The 26,360-nt window shown below is 19.0% G+C and overlaps 3 protein-coding genes across 3 annotated transcripts; 1 reads left to right on the forward strand and 2 right to left on the reverse strand.

The window, feature by feature from the left end:
* Nucleotides 1–704: 704 nt before the first annotated feature.
* Nucleotides 705–5,855, reverse strand: SRAE_X000059100 (Immunoglobulin subtype 2 domain and Immunoglobulin subtype domain and Fibronectin, type III domain and Immunoglobulin-like domain and Immunoglobulin I-set domain and Immunoglobulin V-set domain and Immunoglobulin-like fold domain-containing protein; the record flags this gene model as incomplete). The annotated part of the gene is made up of 7 exons (XM_024644954.1): nt 705–753; nt 1,106–2,439; nt 2,778–3,116; nt 3,326–3,450; nt 3,567–3,713; nt 4,642–5,079; nt 5,792–5,855. The coding sequence occupies 7 exons, from the start codon at nt 5,853–5,855 to the stop codon at nt 705–707; spliced, it is 2,496 nt and encodes an 831-aa protein (XP_024510460.1).
* A 6,043-nt stretch (nt 5,856–11,898) lies between these two features.
* Nucleotides 11,899–18,684, reverse strand: SRAE_X000059200 (Protein phosphatase 1 regulatory subunit 3; the record flags this gene model as incomplete). The annotated part of the gene is made up of 5 exons (XM_024644955.1): nt 11,899–11,918; nt 11,968–12,064; nt 12,117–12,971; nt 13,021–13,205; nt 18,489–18,684. The coding sequence occupies 5 exons, from the start codon at nt 18,682–18,684 to the stop codon at nt 11,899–11,901; spliced, it is 1,353 nt and encodes a 450-aa protein (XP_024510461.1).
* Nucleotides 18,685–22,933: 4,249 nt separating this feature from the next.
* On the forward strand, nt 22,934–24,881 carry SRAE_X000059300 (Protein of unknown function DUF726 family-containing protein; the record flags this gene model as incomplete). Its single annotated transcript, XM_024644956.1, has 5 exons — nt 22,934–23,097; nt 23,153–23,494; nt 23,573–23,596; nt 23,677–24,031; nt 24,075–24,881. 5 exons carry the CDS (start codon nt 22,934–22,936, stop codon nt 24,879–24,881), a joined length of 1,692 nt encoding a protein of 563 aa, XP_024510462.1.
* Between the last annotated feature and the right edge of the window lie 1,479 nt (nt 24,882–26,360).

Consider the following 26,360-nt stretch of genomic DNA (forward strand, 5'->3'; position numbering starts at 1 on the left):
AGAAACATTATAATTTTAAATAATTAAATATATTTCATAAAATATTTATACAATATTTGTTTAAATTAGGAAGTATGTATAATTCGTTTAATATAAATAACTTTAAAGAACAAAAATTTGAGACGTTAAATATAACAAAAAAAATTACACTATATTAGATATCAAATTTATGTAACATATAATTTCTTAAATTTTTTTTTTGTAAATATACCTTTTATGTACCGATAAACATATCTATTTATATATATATTAACAAAAATTAGGTAATAAATATTTGATCTATCTTCTTATTAAAAAAAAAAATTTAATTAAAAGATTATAATTTATTAATGACAGAATATTATAAAAAAAAAATATTTAAATCAGTAATTATATATGGTTAAATTTAATGATATAACAAATATTATGTCTTCCAAATAACTATAGTCATTAAAAAATTATTGTATAGTAAGTTGAAGATATAAATATATGCATATATATATATTTATTAAAAAAAAAGATAACATGAAGGATGACAGTCGAGATGTGATTGCTTGATTTTTGATTTAGCTGTAAAAACCCGGTATGTATTGGGACAAGCAAAATCATTAAAACTCTGTGTTTAAAGATTATTATTAAATGATAAAAATTTTTCATAAACATGTATATTTCTCATAAGTTTAAATTGATATCTTTTCCAAATACAAAATCAACATTTATTCATTCTATACATGAGTTGTAAATGGTCCATAAATTTCTCTTTTCTTATTATTTCTAAAATAAAAATACAATAAACAAATGCCTTTTTAAAAGTTCTTTTTTTTAGATAATAGTAAATTGTGTAAGTATATTAATAATAATAGTTACAAAAATTTTTTTTTTTTTTAAAATACATACTTATATCCGTTCAAGTGTTGTGTAATCTTATTATTGTGTATATGTGATTGTGATAATATGAACACGAGAGTTATCATGTAGCTTGAACAAAAGAACATACCAAACGGACAGGTAGCAAAAAATATATATATTATATAAATAATAATCGATGTAAGCAAACATTCATTATAAAAGCTATTATTGTAATTTTTTTTTTAATATAAAATAAACATTTTCTTTCCATACTTACACATTTATTGGTTGATTCTCAGATAATAATTTGCTACTCTCAGGACCATTATTTTCAACATCTTCATTATTTTGAGATCCTTTATCAATTTTTTTGCCACAACAATGAGTTAATATAAAGACAATTATTCCACAACGATATGTTATATATAAAACTAAATCTATTGTTGTAATTATAATAATCATCATAATTCCAGAAATTGCTAAAAATTTAGCAAAACTTCCAAATGGCCATTTAAAATAGGATCCAAAAATAAGAGTATCAGGTGTTTCTAAAGTTATTATAAATGGTTCAGATTCACCTTGTTCTGTAATTGTTATTACTTCCATATTATATTCCATTTCAGGTTTTAATTGATCAAATGATAATTTATTATTTTCTGTTTCAATAGATATAAAATGCATATCAGCTAAATCAAAATTATCTTTTTTTAAATTTTGTGTAGCATTAAATGTTACTCTATATTTTAATCCCCATCCACCATTTAATTCAGCATCAGGCCAAATAAAATCACAAATTTCTTTACAATTAATTTCTATATCATTTATTGGTTCTGGTGTACTTGGTGGATCAGTTTGAAAATAAAATATTGGTCCCATTTCTGATATTCCAGCTGCATTTAATGATTGTGCTTTACCTGTAAATGTTGTATTTGGTGGTAAATTTATAATAGTAATAGTTTCATCATATTTTATTGTTTGATTAAATTCACTATTAATCCAAAATTCATCATCCATATCTATTTGTAATTCTTTTGGAGTAAAATAAATTGTTACTGTTTCAGGTCTTTTTCCAGGATTTGGACCAGGATCAATATTACAAATAGCTTTAGTAGCACTAAGTTCATCTGAACATGAAATTGTTGGTTGTTCTGGTTTTTCTTTAAGATAAATATTAATTTCATCTGATGGTACAGCTTTTTGAACAGAATTACTTCCTAAACATTTATATGTACCAAAAATATTATCTTGAATATGTTTTCCATTAATAATTAAATAACTTTTATGTCCTTTTTCATTCTTAATTATATTTATTCCATCTGGATAGATAATATTTTCATTGTGATACCATTCAATATCAGGTCTTGGCATTCCTTCAAATTCACATTCTAATGTAACAACATCTTCTTTAAAAATAATTACTTCATTCATTTTTATTGGTTTTGGTGTTGGAGCAAATTTAATGTTTATAAAAGTAATAACATGTTCAACACCTGCAGCATTCTCAACACTACATCTATACTTTCCAGCTTCATTTTTTGAAACTTTATTAATTGTTAATTTAAGTAATCCTATATCATTTGTTAATTTATATTTATCATTTTCCTCAATTTCCTAAAATATAATAAAAAAAATTAATAAATAAATAATTGACTTGTTATTAAAAAATGTTTATACTATTATAATTAATAATGTGATAAGTAAAAATAAATATATATTATTATTTTATCACATTTATAATTATATAAATAGTCAATCTTTTTTATTTACAAAATAAATTAACTCAAATTCTCAATCATTTGACAAATAAAAATGAACATCCTTCAGTTTTGATGTATTAATGATCAAATATAAATAAGTAAAAGATTTGATTTTAATCACATCAACTTTCATTAAACATTTATAAAACAATTATTAATTGTACTTATAAAAATTTTTTTATTTAAACATACCATATATGTGTTTGTTTCATCTTCTTCATCATTTTCCTCATCTTCATCTGATGATGTAAATGGTTTACTAAAATACCATTTTGCTGTTGTTATACCTTCACTTTTATATAAACAATCCACTACAACATCATCATCTTTCATTGCCATAATTTCAGGTATATCTTTAATTTCTGGAGCTATAATAACTTTAACATAAACAGAATTTTGAACACTTCCCATAGCATTTGAAGCAATACATGTATAATTACCAGTATCTTCATTATCAATTGTATCAATCGTCAAAAGTCCCCCTTCAACTTTATATTTGTCAGTTGTCTCTATAGTTGTTTCTATGCCATTCTAAAATAAACAAAGATAATAAGATAATTTTTAATTATTACAATAAAGGCACAACAAATATGTTGATATGTCTTATTACTGATATAAATATAAATATATAGATATATTTATAGTAAACAATATTAAAACTACCATTGTTAGAATGAAGTGATGTCACGTAAAGATGACAAATATAAGATAAGACATAATATAATATTTAATTAACATACCTTTGTAACTCTCCATTCATAAGTAGGTTTTGGTTTACCAACAGCTTGACATTGAATGGCAAAATTGCTACCTTCAGAAATTTCAGTATTATTAAAAGGTTCAAAGACAGTCATTGATGGACGTGCTAGAAAAAAAAAATTAAGTAATTATTTTTTTTTTGGAATTATAATTATTGTTTATAAAAAAAAGATAAGAAATCTTTTTTTTAATTATATATATAATTATTTTATATAAACTTACCATATCCAATTACTTCAATTGACATTTTTTCTATAGTATTATGATATGCAGCAACACATTCATATAATCCATTATCAATTGATGAATCAAATTTTGGTATAACTAATATTTGTGATCCTTCTAAAAAGTCATAATTTCTTGGTGTACCTAGAATAATAATAAAAAAAATTATTAATTAAAACAATAATAATGAATAATTTAATTAATAGTATTTATTATAAGCATATGTTAATAGAAAAGATATTCATTAATTTTTTTTTTCTTAATTATATATTTATATTTATCCACTTAAGAAGCATGCATAATTCGTTCCATTTGTTATTTTATCTATTTAAACAATTTAATATATGGTAATAGTGAAAAAGTAATTGAATAAAAGGATAAAGGATGATTTAAATTATTCATGATATATACCATTATCTGTTGAATGGTGTAATTTGGTATTGTATTAAAATATATATTTATAAATATCATATGTATATATAAATATATTTTTATATGAACATCTGTCAAATGGCTTTATCAAAAGAAGTGGAAAAGCCGGAAGAGAGGTTGCCTATTTTGTAATAATAATAGTATAATTTTAACAAAAAGTTGTTGCGCATCTTCTTCATATAATTAGAAGTTTAAAAAAAAAAATATTTAGTTGATTAGAACATATTGTTTTATTAAAAAGAAATTAAAGGGTCAATTGGATATAAATATGAGTTATTATATTATTCTTTTATCCTTTTTTTTTTCCTTATACATCTTTAACATGTTAAAATAGTATCTTTTGATCTTCTACCGATCATTTTAAATAGTTTTTAAAGAATGTATCATTTTATATATTATTATTTAAAACATTAATTTTTATGTATAAAATTTAAAATATAAATGGAAGCTTGATTAATGGCATATGATTAGTGAAGCATGATTTAAGTAGAAAATAGGCTAATTATATATATTATATTTTATGATGATACTTTACATAAAAATTATATATATAAATATATTTTAAATTTTTAAATATTATTATAAGAAATGAATTAAGTGGAATTAATAATAGTATAATATTAATTATTTAAAAACTTACCTTCTTGAATAATTGTTCCATTAAATGTCCAATAAATATCATAATCATCATGATTTTTAACATAACATTTAATATTAGCTGTACTACCTTCTTCTGGCGTTTGAAGTGGTTGTGGATTAAGAAATTGTGGTGCATCAACAACACTTAGTGAAACTTTTTCTGATGACTTTTCTTCATCATCAATATTAACAACACATTCATATGTACCTGAATCTTCTTCACTTACTTTTGTTAACATTAAAACAGAATAATACTCTTCAGTATTTTTAAGTTTTTTAGGTGTTTTAGTTGTTGATATAGGTTTTGTTAAACCATCTTTATGAAATGATATTGTTATTTCATCAAAATTATCTTCAATTCCAGTAACGGTACAACGAAGTGTATAAAATTTTCCAATTGTTACATGAGTATCAGAATACCCAACTTTTATTTCCCATCCTACAATAATTAAAATTAAAATAAATAAATAGAAGGTTATTTTTATACATTTTAAAACATAAAAAAAAAGATAAGAATAAAAAAGTTTATTGTTATATTTCCTTTTTTTTTTGTTTTTACATCTATTATTATTAAAGTAATTCTTTTAATACTTTAAAAATGAGATGTAATTAGATATAATATAAATGTATATTTAAAAAAGAAATATATAAAAAAGATGAAAGTTATTAATTGTTAAAGATCAAAGATAATTATTTCTTTTATATTTCTTTTAATTATTTCCTCATCATTTTATATGTTTTTAAATATCTATAGATATCCTTGACAGAAAAAAAAAAAGCTATATTATTCTAGAATAAAACTTAAATGCATGTTATATTATATTATATCTATGAAAAATAGATATTTTAAATATCAAAAAAAAAAGGATTGATAGCTGATTTGGGAGTTAAAATTTATAGTTTTATTTTATAAAAATCCTTTGAGATTTTATTACAACATATAGTATACTATATATAATCTAATCTATATATATTTATCTTTTTTAAAAAGTTTGTTACATAAATTAAAAAGTATTGTTAAAATTATATAAAACATTTTTAGAAATTTGTCTAAAATTATCTAATGATATATGATAAAGATTTATAACTACTTTAAGGATTAGGGTTAAATATCATTATAAAATAAAAATAAATAATTTAAATAAACTTACCATTTATAAGATGAGGTATAATAAATAGAAGAATACCCAAAATATTAATGGGTAAGAGGATCATGATTAAATTTTGTTAAAAATTAATATTTAATATATTATTAATATATATTTCTAATTTAATAATACAGTTTGATAATCTTCTTATTATTAAAGAAATATATGTGTTAGCTTGATGTTATAGAGACCTGAAACTATAAAAAGAGATTAAGATGAAAAGGTAAAATTGGTGTAACACTTAAAAATAGCATAAGGAAACATAAGACATTGGTACTTGAAAAATGTAAAGATTAGTTGATGTCTTCTTTATAAAGAAGTAACTCATTCCAATACTTAATGATCAATCTAGAGTTCATTAACTTAATGTCAAATGTTAACGGGATAAGCATAGTTAAAACAACAAAAGCTTACTACAAACGTTGATATGGAGTGGTTTCTCTTAGAAACTGTTCAGATTATATGATGTAAATATTTATATACATTCCAAATAATGTACATATATATATATATCTTTATATCTAATATATAATATATTTTAAAGTACTGGTATTTAATTATTTAATGAATTATAATATATAAAAATAAATAAATAAATATACATATATTTAATAAGATAAATGATAATCGTTATCATATAAATATAATATATTTTTATTATAATTAAAAAGTATATCTTTTTTATAAATGAATATATATATATATAAATTTAAATATTCACAAAAGTTAAAAGACATATTTGGCTCCACCTTTATTTTAGGATAACAAATCTGTACCTTAAAACAATGATGAGAGTTTTCTCTATTAAATCAACATCTATTTATTATATTTCCTTGTAATATATCATTTAATATATATAGTTATAGAAACAAACAAAATATCATGAATTAATATAAATAAAATATTTTAAAATTTTAATTTTATTATAAAGAAAAAAAAAATTTTTTTTTTTAAAATAAATTTATATAATATAAATTAACATAAGTAAAGATGTTATTTTAAACAAATAAAATATAAAATAAACTCTTTTTTTTTGACTCATAAAATTTATACATCATTAAAATATATAAAAAAAGAAACAATATATGAATAAAAAAAAAGAAGTACAAATAAAATATTATTTCCCTCTTAAAAATAATTTTAACCTAAAAGATGTAATTTTACTTTTGGTAAACAATGAATATGGATAATCAAAGTTAAATTTAAATGATTAATATAATGTAATAAAAGATAAAATAACAAGCTTATGATGGGAAAAAGTTTTAAATTATAGGTATCACGTAATTATTATATGTGATTGTATGAAATTTAATACACCATTATATTTTTCTTTAAATATATGCATAATGATGATATTAACAATAAATTATTACTACAATAATTGTATAAACATTTTCTTCTAAAAGTTTTATATTACTTATCTTTAAATGTTGATAAAAAAAAAAGAAATACAATAATAAAAGCTTAAAACAATTTTATATAAAAAAGATGATTAAACTTATTGTAAATAGCTATCATTTAATATTAAAAAGACAAAATGAATTATTATAAGAAGGGGTACTTTTGATGAAATTTTATATGACATAATGACTTTTGTTAAAAAAATTTACTTTTTATTATAAAAGTAAATTCTTTATAAGAAAATGGAAAGTAATTTATAATGAGAAAATTTTGAATGATTTTGAAGAAATTAATTTTATGAAACACATTAAATAAAAATTTTTTTTATTGTAGTGATAAAATAAATCACTAGAAAGATGATTCAAATAAACGTTTTTTTTTTCTAAATATATTTTATCAGGTGGTGTTAAGATTGTCTATTAATTATAAAAATTTGTTAATAGTTATGTCTTAATTATATATACTTTATTAAGTTTTTTTTTTAAATATTTAAATGTCATTTTATAAACATATTAACAAAATAAAGTTGATGATTTAATTTATATAAAATATTGTTACTGATGAAAATATAATTATATATACATATACATTTTTTTATAAATGAAAATTGTAAAAAAAAAATTTACATAAATGATTGTAAAACATAAAAATAAAAAGATGAATATAAAAATAAATGTAAACTTGTTAATATTAAATTTTTAAATTATAATATTTATTAAAAACTTATATTTCTAAGACATATATCAAAATTAAAAATTTACGAAAGTATTTTTGAAAAATATTTTTAATATTCTAACAAAGTTTAAATCTTTTTTAATAAAAATTTCTAAATAATGCTACTTATGAATGGAAGAAGTTTATTTTCGTTAACTACAAAATGTTTTTAATGTTAAGAAAAGAAAGATGTCTATAAATAAATTGTTTCAATTTTACCAAAAAAAGATAAAGAAAAGATAAATGAAACAAACTTAATATGGAAGATATATATATATGATATATAAAGTACTCTAAGATGATACTTTGAAAGAAGTACTTTTATCAAATATGTTGAATATATATATATATCTATATGTATATAAAAGAGTAAAAATTAATAAATTTACTAAATATGTTTAATATTTTTACCATAATAATAAACTTCATTAACTTTGTATTCATTATTCTAATATATGTAATATATGATATCTTTAAAATATAATAACATTTTAATATACAAAATTCATAGGGAGTGAATATAACTTTTCTTGATGAAACCATACACAAAAATTTTATCAGTAGGGGGTGTGAAAAGGTTAAAAGTTTAACAAGAGAAAAGAATACTATTTGTTTTATAATAATTATAAAATTGCTTAATAAAAATTTTTCTGCCTAATTTTATATAAATACATTATATAGTCAAACAATACTATCTTTTGTAACATTTTTATTATAAAAAAATTTTCTTAAAAAAAGATTTTTGAATAAATGAATAGTGATAATGATAAAATAGTAAATACAATAGATGTTTGTAAGAAGGAGATTAAAATAAACTTTAAATATGTCAAAAATGATCCTCTACAAATGAAGAGATAATAAAAAAAAAAGTTTTATAAAGAAAAGTACATTTTTTATTATAAGCCTCTTTTAATTCTAACAGAAATTAGGTAAATGACAAAATGAGAATTATTTAACGGAGATAAGGTAAAATTACATTTTTAATATTTATCATACAAATAAAAAATTTTAAAATAAAAGTTTTTTTTTTATCATACAAAATAAAAAGGTGGAAATATATAATTTTTTAGCATTAATTAAATGTTAAATTATTTATTTTAGCAAATTATATTGTATTAAACAAAGAGACAAAAAGATAAAAATTTAAACATATTATTTACAAAGAATTTATCATTAAAAAAGATATTCTTAAAAATGATTTAATTTAAAATTAAACTAGAATTTTTAATAATTAATATAAGGTTACTTCTCTTTTTTTTTATTAATTTTTTTGATTATTCTTAAGAATATAAAATACCTTTGTTAGGTGATAAAAAATAATACAAAAGACAATTTTAATTAGAAGTTTATTCTTAAGAAAACAAAAGTAATATTATAAGTACCTAATTCTTTTGTCAACTTTTGTTTAATGTTAATCAACCTTTTATAATAGGAAGAGTTAAAACGACAGAAAATCTTTTCTCCTCATAATACTTTAATATTTATTTATATTTAATAAAGCGCTTTGTAATGAGAAAAAAGTTTTGTCAACTTAATGTATTAAATTAGGATATATTATAAATATATATATATATAATATATAAATAATTATAAAATGGTGAAAATTAATGTAATTTTTTAAATTAAATAAATTTTTACCAAATAGTAAATGGTTTTTGAAATAATTCATTTATAAATAAAATTATTTCCACAACAACAAGATACTTGATAAAAAAAAATTTTTTTTAAATATATGAATAAAATTTTTGAATTAATTTTAATATTATAGTATGAATAAATAAAAACAAATTCATATAAAATTGATATATGGCGAAATTAAAATATATATTTAATAATAAAATATAAATGATTTTTGATAGGTAACAGGAAAAAAAATAAAGGATTATAAAAAGTTTTTAAATTTTTTATATTAAGTTTAGGATATAAATAATAAAAAAGACTTTTTATGAGATGACAGAAGACACGGTCAGAAATTTTATTGAAAGAATAATGACAATTTTGTTATGGTAAATTAGCTTTCCGTCAAAAAGAATGCCTTTTTTTTCTAAAATAACGATAAATTATATCTGGATATATATATATATATATACATGTATACAATATTCTATTAATATTAAATATTTTATTATGCTTATCATAATAACCCATTTTAAATTGTTTTAAAAATAATGATATATATGAAGTTTTTATTTAATAAAAGTAATTTGTAATTATTCCTTATTTATTGTTTCTTTAACAAAAGAGGAATAGGAAGTTGGTTGTTAATGTGAAGATTATTTAAATTATGATTGAATGTAAGATTTATTATAATTCTTTTATTATACATATCTCAACATAAGTATTATCTTTATAAGTTGATTATTTCTCCTCATCTTATCATGTCACTTATTTTTCATTAAAACATTATAAGATATAATAAAAATATATAAATTAAAGAGTTGTTGAAAAACTTTTTTTTTTTTAATAATAAAACATTTATAGTTGATTTTATTTTTATTATAAATTACCCTTTAAAGTATTTTTTGAAGGTTTTATTTTGCAATAATTAGTATAATAAATTATATTGCAAAAGTAAAATAAAATTATTTTAAAACAAAAGGTAAACACTAACTACCTGCACGTGGTAATAATTATTTTTTATTATAATATTTTTAAAGAATAATAAACAATAAAATCAAGGTAAATCTTTACTTTATATCATATCATTACGTTACTTTAAATTTTGATTGATAGAGTAAAAATCATTTTAAAATAAAAACATTCACTTTTTCAATAAGATGGAATATTGTTTTTATTTATATTTGAAATAATAATGTTAACATTATATCCTAAAAATTATTTTAAAAAAAATTTTTTTCACCAATGATTGATTGACAAAAAATGGTGATCACTTTATTATCATTACAGTACTTCTTGTAACTTAATTAAAAGTACAAAAATAATTGGAACAACATTAAATAAATTAATAAAACTACTTTATTTTTTTAATAAAAAAACTATAATATGATTATTATACTTAACCATTTAAAATAGATTCAAATTTTTTTTTACCTAAACAAATAAATCTAAATAAAATGGTTTATATGATACATTTTCTATATCACCAAAAAAATAATGACTAATTTGTTAATTGTACAATAATAAAAAAAATAAAATAGATAATTTAAATTGGTATGGAAATGGTTATATTTCAATATTATCACTCTGCTCACAATTTTTTTTTTAGAGTTGTTTTCATCGTACTATAATTTAATCGTTAAATTGAATTAAATATTTTTTTTCTTTACTATTTTAATTCATACTAATATTTTTTTTTATACACAACATCCAAATATAATTGAAGACTTTACATTTTTTTTTTCACATTAGTTTTATATAGTTGTTATAAATGTTGATATATATGAAACAAGAGAAACATTTGAAGAATAATTTTTATATTTCCTTTTTTTTCTTATTAATTAATAAAAATATTCCTGGTATTTTTCAACATAACAAAAAAAATAGTAGAGTTAGTTAAAAAATAGTTTTGATGATAGTTTTTCTTTTGATTGTTTAAAGACCCGTAAAAATCAAACCAATATTATTGAAACAGTACTATACATTATTCATTTATAATTATATTACCATTTCGAACCAGAAATATTTTTTAACAAAAAAAACATTAAGAATTTTTTGTTTACCTATTTGAGAATCTTCAAATGGACTTTTTTGCTTTTAAATTTTACATAAAGGTTAAATATTGTTGATATTTTGAATATTAATTAGTTATTAGTTATAAATTTAAATATACTATTTTTTTTCATCTGAATCTCAAAAAAAAAAAAGTAAAGGCACAAATTACCAATAAGGTCTTTCATTTGTTAAATTTTTCCATGCAGCAAAATGGGTCCAATTCATTTGTTTAATGTTATAGGCATCTTCAGATGAATCTTGGCGTATTAATGTCGATGGTTTGTAGTTATATTTCTTGGAACCCGATGAAGGATGATTTTTACTCAATATTGTATTGGTATTTCTAGAATGACAATTATTTGATATAGGTTGTAAAAAAGAATTATATTTACTTTCTTCAGTAACTAAATGGTAATTATTTCCATTATTAGAGTCCCAAAATTGTTGATTATCAGTCTCGTAACAAATACAAAATTCAATAGTATCATCCTATAAAAAAAAAGTTTTAATAAATAAAAAATATAATAAAAATTTTTATTACTTTTTTTTCATCTTTTGGAATTTCTGTTTCAAAACAAAATGTATCATAAATTTTTGAATTTGAAGGTTGATATTTCCCATAAATATCAGTATATGTTTTCCATTTATCTGTCGTTAGACGAAGGAATACCTTTTTTTCATATGACAAGTTTACGACTTTAATTGTACCTGTCATTTTGTGACAGTTATTTTTAAGCACCACATTCTCTAAGGCAACTTTGTTAGTATCTAGTGATTCACGAAATTTAACATATTCACTAGCAGGTTGTTTAAAATCTAATGTCCAAGAAGCTTTATTTTTTTCATTGTCAGAATTGTCAGAATCATAAAATTCATCAGAATCATCATTATTGTTTCTGTAACGTCTTAAAATTGATGGTGATAAGCGAGGAGGATAATCTGATGGTTCTTTCATAACTCGTATTGTATATAACTCTTTTCCCATTTCATCAGCAAATTTAACACATTTCTTATCGCTTGTAGGTGGAACTTCTTGAGATGGTAATGGTGAAGAGCAAGTTGTGTTACTATTTTGTGCTAAGATTGTAGCTATTGATGATGAACTTGAATTATTGTCTAGTTCTTTTAATTTTGAAATTATTTCATTTTCTGTAATAGTATGATTAAAATCAGGTGGAGTACCATAGTCAAAATCAGATAATGATTGTTCTTCGGAAGAACTAATTCCAGAACTTGCAGCACTATCACTTTCATCATTGCAATCACAATTATCTATACTTTTGTATGGAAAATGAAGACATGATTTTTTAACTTCAATTTCATCAAGGAAATTATTTTGGGACAATCTGATTAAACCGTACTTGTTTAATCCTTCAGATTCACTTCTAGAACGTGCCTAAATAATTAAAAATTTTAATTTTATAAATAAAAACAAAATAGTTTACCTTAATTGGTTGAATAATTGTATCACCAAAATTTGTTTTGGAAAAAGTACCGGGTCGACGAAAGAGTCCATTTGCCAAAAGTGATGGTGATGAGGTTGGAGCAGAGTGTGCAACTTCAACATCATTAGAACTGATATGATAATCCAACACATTTGTACTCATGCATTCCATATCTGAACCATTTACTAAAAAATAATAAATAATTAAAAATTTAGTTATATTATTATTAATTTAATAAATAATTATATTTTAATATATATAAAATGTAAAAAAAAAAAATTAAAAGAACAAAAATTTTTAAAAATTTTTATATTATAATCAAATGTAATATACTAATCAAAATTAATAAATAAAAAACCTTTTGCTTCTAATTTGTTAAGGTCAACGTCTTTTTATAATTAAAAAAGATGGACAAGAGTAACAATACACTAACATACATATAAATATAATCCATTTTTCTTATCAACATTAGATAAGTATAATATATTTAACAAACATTTTATTAAAATAATTAAAATGCCTTATAACAAAATATTTTATATATATAATTGATAACAATTTTTTTTGAAAGACACCTATCTTTGAAACATACATATTGCTTTGTCCTTTCACAAATACATGAAGAAAGATTAACTAACTAGCAGTCTAAGATGTCAAAATTATTAAAATATATATATTAATATATTTTATATATATAACATTGCGTAAGTTGCTTCAAAGAAAAAATGTTACAAACATCCTTATGGCGTGAAACGTGACTTTTGTTGATAAAAAAAAAGACATATATTATTTTGAAAAGTTTAATGATAAACTTTTTCTAATTTTTGATATACACCCATTATTTTTAAATATAATTTTAAATATAATTTTTCTTAAACACTATTATTTTTTTTTTAGTGTTAAGAAAATATAGAAGGAGGAAAAAAAGTGATGTCTTTGTTTAAATTTTAGCAATATACATTAAAAATAGTAATTAAAATGTCATACAAATTTAAATACTAATGATATATGTGTTTTATTGTAGAAAAAAAAAACTATTATATAAGTAATAACAAATTGATAAATTATAAAAAAAAAAAATACTTAGTTAGGTAGTAAGAACAATATATGCTACAAAGTACTGTATTAATGATTATTAAATGAAAAAGATTAATTTGTTTGTTAAAAGTATTGATAATATTTTAATAATAAAAAATAATAAAAAAATGTTATAAGATTTTTATTTAATTTATCATGTAAAATATAAGAATCTATGATTATTATATCAATGACATTAAAGCTTAAATAATTTACTCGGGATGTTTACATTAAATAATTTTTGATGAAATACATCCTTAAAGTAACTTTTTTTTGTTCTATTACATTTAACATGTCTTTAAACATTTTTCATTATTTAAAAGAAAAAAGTAATGAGTAATGAGTAATGGAGAAAATTTGTGTAATAAAAATATTATCTGAAATTTTATTAAATATAATATAAATTTTTAAAAATTTAGGAATATTAAATAAATGATATTGTCATACTTTTAAAAATATTTACTTTTTTTTTAGTGTATTTTAAAGCCTACCTATGAAACAAGAAAGATCTTTCCACACCATAGATTTTGTTAGGTAAATTGATTTATCAACTGTTAATTATATTCTTATAAATATTATATATTTATAATGTATATATATATATATCTTTGTATTTAAAAAAAAGAAGATAATATATGTATAAGTAACTAAAATTACGGAGATTGTTATATTTAATATATTGACGCAAGATTTATTTAAAAATATTATATAAATATTATATTAAATTAGTATATTTTAATTTTTAAGAAAAAAAAAATAAAATTTAAAGGTCTTCCCTATAATAATAGTACTACCGATCAAAATAATAATAATATTATTTTATTTCTAATTAAATAAAAGCATATTTTTTTTTAAAGAAACAATGTTTATAACATTCACGGTAATATATCAATATATTTATATATATATATACATATACATTTCGGCACTAACCCTTTTTGTTTGAAAGTGTAGGTTATAATAGTAGGACAGCCTATCAATCTTTTATATTAAACTTGATAATGATCACAAGCTATTCACGTGTATTACTTAAAGTATTCACTAATTATACATGAAATTGTATTAAATTTGCAAAATTTATTAGCTTTAACTATAAGTTAAGAAAAAAAAATTAAAAAATTTTCTTTTTGTTTAAAAAAAAAAAGTAAAATATATAGTAGAAAAATATTCTATAAATATTTTAATATAATTAAAGTTTGATAACAATAATTATGTCATCTTGAAATAAATAAATTTTGTATGTATACGTATAATATTTAGGTACTTTATCAACGTGATGAATTTTATTGTAACAGTACAAAATCATGAATTAATAAAATGTATGTTGAAACGTACATTGTAAAAAAGAGATACATTAAATAAATTATACATCATCGATTTTATATATTAAAATGATGAAGTATATATCATCTTTATGAGAAAAAAAAAAACTAAAAGCTTAACTGATTGATTGAAAAGATTATTGTATCAATGTAATATACTTCTAGATATTGGCATAATAATAAATATATACATTATGATCAAGATAAAATGGCAAGAATGTAAGAAAAACTTTTTAGATACATTTATATATATAATATATCTATAATACATTATTATTATTCCTTCTGCTTAAAAGTTCAACAAAAACAGATTGATAGAATTAGATATCTTATTTACATAAATAACTACATTAATATTATTATTACTTTTTTTATTTTTTTTTATTTTCTAAAACATATACTTTTTTTCTTTGTCAAGGTATGCAATTCATAATTAAAGCATGTGATAATTGACAAAAATGGGAAACTACTAATAAGAATGATGAAAATAAACTATTACAATAATAATATTATCAAAGTGTAAAATTTAAAAATTTTCTTATAAAAGGTAATAACATTAATTTTTATAAACAATAAACCTTCCACGTTTTGATAATTAGGGTTATATGATAACATTAAAAAGTAATAAAAAATAAATAAATATGTATAATCGCATTTTCTTGATTAATTTATAAAATAATATTTAACAAAAATAATCTAATGACTAATTTGAGTAGACGTATTGTAAATTAAACTTTCAAAGTAACAGGAAATTTGTATAATCAGAAATTCTAGTTATAACGTTTTTAATATCACAAAACAAAACATTTTCTTGATTACCTTTTTATAGTGGAAAAAAAATGTTTATTTGGGAAATTTTAACCATGATATTAAACAAGAATAAAAATGGCATGATATTTATATTATTTATTTTTTTTTTATTGTAATAAAAATAAAATAAATATTATTTTAATGACTTTATTTAATTTTTTTTATTATTATTATTACTAATTAAATAATACCATTTAAAAGAAAGAAGAAATAAAAGTTAAAAATAATTGGGATATACCACAACTAATATGAAGTAATAATTTTTAGTAACATAAATCACACTTGATTTTAAAAAATTAAGTATTATGAATTGAAATATAAAGTAGTAATACTTAAATATTTTAAAGTGTAAATAAAATAAGTTTACCTCACTATCAAATGACATATTTTTAGGGTTAACTGATAAATTTATTATCATTAAAAAAATTTTCTTAACAAATACCTTTTTTTGCAAAAAAATATTTTACAATTTATTTTTTAGTGTAAAATAATTTAATAAATGATATTGAAAGAAAATTTTTATAATCATAACAATTTGTAGCAATGTTTATAAAAATGATATATATATATATTTATTGCATAATTTTTGTTTTTGTTAAGAATAATAAATTAATAGTATGTATAATAATGTTGATAAATTTAAGTTAAGAGTAAAATCTGGTCAACAAATTAATAAATTATATTTTACAACAACAAACTGTTGAAAGAGTAAAATTTTTTTTTTTATCATTTAATAACATTTGTTATCTTTCAAAAGGTGAATAAAAACATAAATTAGTTTTATTTTTCTTTATAAAATTATAAGATAAATATATTTTTTTTAAAAGATAGTATTTTATAGAAAGATGAAAAAGATTAATAGAAATAAAATATAAGAATGATGAAAGAGTATGTTAATAAGATAATCATTATACCTTTAAATACATGTTATATGAAGAGAAAATAATTTTGTGATATATTCACATGCTTGTATATTTAATATAAATGATCATTTTAATTAAATTTGTTATAATTTAATGTTAAACTTTTAATGACCATTATCTTTTAAAAACCGGTGACAGTATTATGGTAACAAAATAATAACAAAAATTTTAAATAATGGTATTATCATATACCGTAATAAGTTTTTTTTTTGACTAATTTTAAATTTGACCTAATGAAGTAAACATATATATTAAATTTCAAGGATTACAATCGTATAAAAATGATAGTGGCAAAATGTGTTTAAATTTTAATACGTAGCCCTTTTATAAATTAATTTATTATTACACAAAATTACATTTTTCATTTGGTGCCATTTACTTTACTAACCTTTCTTTTATTTTCACGTGAAAAATGTAATAATCGTTCTTTATTAGGTACGTTAAAAGTAATAAATTTCTAACTTTTTTCAATAAATCACTTTTATTTTGTTTTAAAAAAAAAAGTTACTTTTAATATGATAAATTTTTAAATACAAAATTAGAAATGATTTAAATAAAAGTGGGAAAAATATATTAAAAAAAAATATATGCTATTTCTTAAAATGTTAAAATAGAATAGATAAACATAATTAGATTAATTATCATTCAAAGAATATTTTTTAAATATAAATAGTATTAACAAATTTTAAAAATTTATTTAATAAATAAAAAAAAAGTTTATTTTGTTATTATTTTTATATTTACTTATTTTATAAAATAAAACAAACATATATTCTCTTTTAACTTAAAAAAAAATAATATGAAATATTATTAAAGCACCTGTTTCTTGATTATTTTTACCATGAAATTATGTTGAATTAAAGGCATTTTATAGATAGATAATAAAGAATAGTGTAATGTATCAATCTCATTTAATCTAATTTACTTTAAAGCTTTCTTTCAAAAAAAAAGATAAAATGATTAGATATGACTTTAAAATAAAAGAAAATTTTCTTTACGTAATTTAAGTGATTGATAAATTTTTATTAGAAAATTTTAACTTATTAAATTGAAGTATTTAATATCTTAAATACTTTTAACTTATCAACAAAAATTGATATATTATTTTAAAAAAATAAAAATGTTTTTGTTATAGTTGTTGTATTAACAAATAAATAAGATATCAGTCCATTTTAATATAAGAAATTTTTAAATATAATATTTTTTGTTATCATAAATGAAACAATTTTATAAAAACAAAAATATTTATATTAATACAGTAGGAAAGTAATTATTAATTTAAGGGTAAAATATTATTATTACATTTTTTTTTATAAAGTTGATTAATATAATTTACCTGCTATAAATGGAAGTCTTATAATATACGGGCTTATATATGATAAATATAAGGAATAAATATATTCTTTTATCGTTGAAAAGAATGTTGGTTGAGCTAATTGTAAAGATGTATTACTTCTTTCTTCTTTTCTTTCTGAAGTATCATGATCAGAAATAATATTAGATTTATCATTTATATGTTTAGTTGTGTTCATAATAATAATTAAAAAAAAAAAATAGTTTTAAATGTGTGTTTTAAATGTGTTGATATTATGAAAATAATTTTAGGTCATATGCCATTTTATGACTTCCTAGCACTTAAAATGCCTTCAAACAAAATAGATTGATGAATAAAACTACTCCAAAATAATATTTCGATTGAAGTAGTTATTTTAAAGTTAAAAGAAGTAGACTGTTTCCGGATGATAGTTGTGGTGAGCATAAGTTTAGTTACGTGCCAATTGATAAACAGATTTTGAAAGCTTACTATTTATCACAGTACAAATATATATAATAAATGTAAGTATTTAAAGTTATGGAAGGAATGTGTATGAGTATTTTAAAAATATAACACAAGCTTTTTTTTTTAAAGTTTACAATAAAGGGCAATATTTATTCATAAAAATTTTTATTAAAACAATATTTTGAGTTATGAACAAAAATTTATATATATATATTGTATAATTTATTATGGTCCTGATAGGAAATATATTATTGGCAATCTTCCATAAGACTACCCAAGATAAAATATGTTAAACCAAAAATGATAACACAACTTTTTATATATATATAAAAAAAAATAGAGGGGTAAAAAGTAGTATGTATTTAACTATGCTCTTATTAATAAACATTAGATAAATTTTTAAAGCTCTTAACAAGAGATAAAAATGTATGATGAATTCTTTACATTTAAAATTTATGTCAATATTTTTCAACATTTTTAAAGATGTACTTTAATTCATTATATTATTTTAGTATTATAAAAAATTAGTTTATAGTAGATTATCTATTTTACAAATTTACTACCATGTAAATTTCAATAAAAAAAAAATGAGTTAAGTAATAATTAGAATATAACAAAATTTAACTAAATACATATTACTAAAAATATATATATATATATATATATATCACTATTTAAATATATTTAAGATATTATCAATACATTTTCTTAAAAAACTATATCACATATTATATATTGAAATGTAATATAATTTAAAAATATATATATATATATATAAATAAAAAATATGTATAAATTTTTATTATATTATTAAATAAACTATAATAATAAGACAAACTTTAAAAAAAAATATATTTAAATAATACTTGTGAATACATAAAAACCTTGAACGAAAAATGATTAAAACAATTATTTATGTAATATTTAATATAATATAAACTGTAAATTATCTTATTTTATATAAAGAAATAATATTATAAAAATATAGAGTTACATTTATATATTTTTTCTCATACATTATATATATTACTACCTTTATATTAGAAATTTTAAAAAAAAATATAAAAACTTATAAAAATAAAAATCTTTTACAAGGTTTTTATTAAGATGGGGATTAGAGTGTAAATTTGTTTCAGTAATATAGATATTTAAATGGTTTAAATGAATAATGTCAATCTAAAAGCATAAAAGGAAAAAGTTTTTAAAATGTCTATACATTTTTATCATGGATAAACATAAATAAAATTAAGGATAATCAAAAAAATAAAAAAAAATATAAATAAAAGAGATATAATAGAAGAAGCATGCAAATTTTATCAAATATTTTTATTCAATTTTATTTTTAACTCATTCATTGTTATTTTTAAAAATTATTTGATTTATAAAATTGAAGAGAAATTAGTATAATATACTTAACTGTATCAATATTATTATGAGAAAATATAATTAAGATATCATGACAGATGTACTTTTATATGAAATATAACTAAAAATAGTTTAAAATATTAGTTCAAACAATATAAATTAAATTATTTTAGCAATTTTTTTTATAAAAATTTTTTAAATATTTTTAAAATAGGAATAATTAAATTAGATAAAAAAAAGAATTTATATAAAAGATTTAAATTAATTTTTTTATAAAAATTATATATATATTGTTTAACTTTTGCACTTGTTATATAATACATTATATTGATATAATATATTGTATTAACTTTTTTTACTATTAAAGAATACTAATTTGTAACTATCAAAAAATTTATTCTTCTTTGAATAAAAAATGAAATATTAATTTTAAAGTCATTTAAACATATAATAAATATAAATATGTACTTTTAACTGATAAAAACTTTCTAGATAATTGTTAAGATAGTTTATAAAATGAAGATTTATATGAAAAATAATTTGATAATGATAACAATAGTTTATTAAAAAAATTAAAAATATATTTTTTTTTTATAAATAGAAACAATTGTTTTATTATATTTACTTTATACATTATTATCATAATAAAGTGATTAATTTCTTAAAAGAAAAATGATAACATTTATTAATTTTAACTTACCAAATATAAATTAAACAGTTATGTATACTAAGTGTTTCATAATAACAACAACTATTAATTTGTTTTTAAAAAGAAAATGTTTAGAAAAACATATCAATCATAATAATTTGATTAAGTTTTTTCATTAAAATTAAATAAGTTTTATTCATTTTTCTTTACTTTTTGATGGAAAAGGGATGAATGTTAATTTTGATTTGTAAAATTTTTATTATCATTTTTAAGAAAGGAATTATACTTTAATTGGTAAAAATTTGATAAACTATATAAAATTTTTTTTTATTTTATATAATATAATAATTTTAATATAGTATATTTTCTAGTTTTATTTTATCAAGTCTTAAGTAAATTCTCAATTTTATTTAATATTTTACTCACGAATTTATATGTTATGTCATTTATTACATTTATAAAATTTATCTATTTTTAGAAATAAATAAGGACCAGTTTAAAACGAGAAAATAAAGCAACATTTAAGAAAAAAAAAAATTGATCATCTAAAATAAAATTATTATACTTTATTTTTTGGTATTTACAATATTATCATTTAAACATTGCACTTTAAATGTTCATATAAAACCATTTTTTTCCTTAAACTAAATTTTATTTTTTACTTAATAATTGATCATACTACAGTTTTTGATTTTTAATTTGCTTTCTAGTATATGAATAATATTTTTGATATTTTAATAAGTATATGTATGCTCTATTCCAAGAGATCACATTTTTCAATTAACGTGAATACTATTATCATCAACATATTATATCAAATACTTTGTTTGTTAAGAATTTATGCTATATATATTGTTTTTCTTCTACTTTATTTTACTAAATTTATCATTTGTTAATTTGTAATATTAACTTTTTTGTTCCTGGTATGTTTGATAAATAAATTTACTAAAAATATTCTTTTTTCTTAATCACCTGATTGGAATTGATATATTTTTGTTTTTTTTTGAAAAAAAAAAAGATAAAAAAAAAAATATTTGAATTTTAGTTAGTAAATCAAATTGATAGATATAAAATTTGTATATATAACAAATCTTAATATCTATTTAAAAAATAAGAAACAAAATATTCATATAGGAATATATAAAAAAATTTTGTAATATTTTATTTGACAGAATAATTAAATATAAAGACATATAAAATGAAACTTTTTGATTTGTTTTATGGCATCTAAGATGAATTTTTGACAAAATTTAATTGAACTAATTCCCGAAGCTGAGTTATATATGGAAATAAGTTTTTACTTCTTATAATTTTATATGCATATATATACATTTTATGTATATTTTTGTGTATAAAAGAGTAAATTTGCTTTAATAAATATTGTTTCTCTTAACACATGTACAAAATTATTTTATTATTATATATTCATTTTATATTCATTTCAAAATACAATTTATTTTTTTTTATCCACAAATGATATGTATTTATTTATCAATAAAAAAAATATATAATACTATCATTAACTCTATTATATATGCGTTTTATTAAACAATTCTTTTATTAGTAAATTGATATAATATTTCTCTTTCATTAACTTTATTTGATATTTTAAATTGTAATTCAAGTATTAAAATGTAATGATAAAAATTTACTATCATTACTAGCATTATTTATATTTATGGAAACATCAAATTGCATATAATTGCTTATTAGTAGATTTTTTTTCTAATATTTATTAATAATACATATTATTTTACAAAATATTATTCTTATTTCAAAATAAAATGATAGTAAAAAATTCAAATTTCTAATAGTATAAAACTGTATCGATTACTTTATTATTATAATTATTTTATTTTTACTCAATATTATTTTTACATTTTAATATAATTTGTAGATATATTGCAAAGAAATTAATAAAAAAAAACAAACATTAATACATGTATAATATTTAATATACTTCAACGACTTTAATATAATATGCAAAATGTCTCTTTCTGGTAGTAAATCATCAACAGATTCTTTAATTTTAAAAGCATTTGATGAAGAATTATTTCAATCATTATCCTATCCAACAAAATTTGCATTTGCTAATTTGGCTACAATTATATTACATCAAGATTTTTATGAATATGGTGACGTCGAGACAAGGTAATTATTTTTTTTTATTTAACCATAATTATTACATTTTTTTTTTATTTTCCAGGAAATTTAGTGAAAACACATTAAAAAAAATTTTTAAAGTATGTAATTTACCTAAATCAACAAATATGTCACTTCTTCAACAACTATATGGAAATAATATAACAACAGATCCAACAATATTAATAATGACAATAAAAGAAGGTATTTCAGATGGTTGTCATAATATTTTAATGCCAATTTGTAAAATTTTAACATTTCATTTGGAAGATGGTATTTATGATAGTAGATTTAGAGTTTTTTTAAGACATCTTTGTGCATTGTTATCAATAGATTGGGATACTTTAGAAGATGCGGAGGAGTATTTAGTTAAAATGTTAACAAAAGGTGAACACAAAGAATCTGAGTAAGTTTTTTTTCATTAGAAAAAAATTTTTTTTTTATAAATGAAATTAATTATAATTATTTATTACAAATCATTAAGTGGATCACGGAGTACAAATATCACGTATGTCTACTAAATATATTTTTTGTAGTTGTGTAAATGTGAATATTTATTATCTTATTTTACATCATTTTTTATTTCAGAGAACATAAAAAAGCTCGTTTAAGAGATCAAAAAATAAAAAAAATAAAACGTTACGTGACAATTGGAGCAGCAGGTGGAATAGGAGGTTTACTAATTGGAGTATCTGGGGGATTAGCAGCACCATTTGTAGCATCAGGAGCTGCTGCTATAATTGGTACAACTGCAGCTACAACAGCTTTAGCTACAACAGCAGGTGCTGCAATATTAGGAACTGCTTTTGGTGTAGCTGGAGCTGGATTAACAAGTTATAAAATGAAAAAAAGAGTTGGAAATATTGAACAATTTGAATTTGTTAAATTTTCAGAAGGTTGTAGTTTACAAACAATAATTGTTGTAAGTGGATGGATAACAAGAGTAAGTTTATTATAATTATAAATTTATAAAAAAAGTTAATTAGAACAGCGAGAATTGTGCTTTTACGTATCCATGGAGAAATTTACGTGCATCTAAAGAACAGTATGCTTTGGTATATGAAAGTAAATATCTACTTGAGCTAGGGAATGCCTTAACATACTTGTTATCTGGTGTTGTAGCAACAGCAGTTCAACAAACATTAATGGAAACAGCTTTACATGGTTTATTGACAGCTATAGCATGGCCTGTCGCATTAATTTCAATTGCTAGTATGATTGACAATCCTTGGAATGTTTGTATTTCAAGAAGTGTTGAAATTGGAGAACAATTAGCAGAGACATTACTACAAAGACCAAATGGTCATAAACCAGTTACATTAATTGGTTTTTCTTTAGGAGCTAGAGTAATATTTCATTGTCTATTAAAAATGGCATCAAGACCAGAGTCAAGAGGAATTATTGACAATGTCATTCTACTTGGAGCACCAGTATCAGCATCACCAGCTCAATGGGAATTGACTTGTAAAGTTGTTGCTGGAAGAATTATTAACGGTTACAGTTCTAATGATTGGATGTTAAAATTTTTATACAGAACAATGAGTATACAATTTTCAATAGCTGGTATATCACCAATAAAATTTACTAATTATAATAGACATAAGATCGCAAATCATGAGTTATCACATATTATAACAGGACATTTCGACTACGTCTCAAAATTAGATGATATTCTTGATGAATTGGGTATAAAAATGGAAACAGTTGATAAAAGAATTCCATATTCTAATGAAAGAGAAGAACAAGAATATATTTCAATAAGAGATTCAAGTAATAATATCGAAGAAAATTAAAATTTAAATGGAATTTGAGTTTATTCAAATAACATTTTTTTAATTTCTATTTATTTTAACAAATAATAAGTAAAATTTAATTGCATTGTTTACCTAAAAAAGTTCTCAAAGATCAAAGTATTTAAAGAATAAATATTCACCAAAAAAACTATTAAATTTAAATATTTGAAAAAAAAAATTATCCAAAAAATTTGTATAAAAATAATGAATGATAAAATATTACATTCAGGTTTTTGTGCATTGCTTTGTAATAAAATAATTTTTTAAAATAACATGTTTATAAAATAGTATCATTTCATTAACATCTAGTTAACACGTTCAAATCAAACAATTTTTAAAAAACTTGAATATTTTAGAATTTTTAAGTAACATATTTATTAATATATTTATACTTTTTTTTTTTTAAATTTTTTATTAATATTTAATATATAAAATAAATTGTTAATTTAAATTTTTAAATATTTTTTCTAAATCACAATTTATCATTAACAATAATAACAATATGCTAAGTTATTTAACAAGAAAAGTTTTTAATGGTAGTATAATTTTTAAAAGGTCATTCTTGAAATATTAATTAAATTCCTTAATCATTGAAACTTTATTTTTATGCAGGAAACTTTTTTATATTTTTTTAAACACATATAAATATAATAAAATGAATAATATAAACAAGGAACTTTTATTCTGTTATTTGTGTGTCAATCTTTGTTTTATAAAAAATCGCAATATTTTTATTATATGAAATAGAAAGTAAATATTGAATAGAGATTATTTAACATAATATAAAACAATGATTAATAAGATTTTTTAGTGTATTATTCTTTGAAGGGACTATAAAGTTTTATTGTAAAATATAATAAACTTATTCATTACAAAAAAAAACAATCTTTTTAACTTAAAAATTAATTCATATTTTTTTTCTTTTTAAAGCTATAAAAAACATACTTTAAATTTATATAAAAATTTAAAAAAATATAAATTTTTAAAAAACCATTTATTTTATTTCTTAAAAATAATAATATATCATTTTAATTGAAAAAAAATTACACTATAAAAGATTAATTTTTTTATGCTTTAAAAAAGTCTTCTGAGAAATAAACAAATATTTTGATTATTTAAAATTAATTCTATTTTTAAATAATAAAAATTGTAAATAATTATATTTTATTCTTTTTTCTATTAAAACAAAACATAATAACATAATTGATAGTTTAACAATTTTATGATTAATAAAATTTTAAATTTGTCTTTTTTAGATTGTCATTAGAAGACTTTTGAAAGTGTGGGATTAAAATAATAAATTTGTGATAAATAATGTTAGGTTTAAGATTGATATGACAGATGTAATTAAAAGAATTATGTAACATATATAAATATAAGATTAAAATAGTAAACATTTTTAAACTTGATATATATAATAAAATAAATTAAATGTCTTTGTTTTTCCGCATTAAGGGATCGACTTCTTCTCTAATATGA

The sequence above is a fragment of the Strongyloides ratti genome (genome assembly GCF_001040885.1).
Source record: "Strongyloides ratti genome assembly S_ratti_ED321, chromosome : X".
In the NCBI taxonomy this organism is placed as follows: domain Eukaryota; kingdom Metazoa; phylum Nematoda; class Chromadorea; order Rhabditida; family Strongyloididae; genus Strongyloides; species Strongyloides ratti.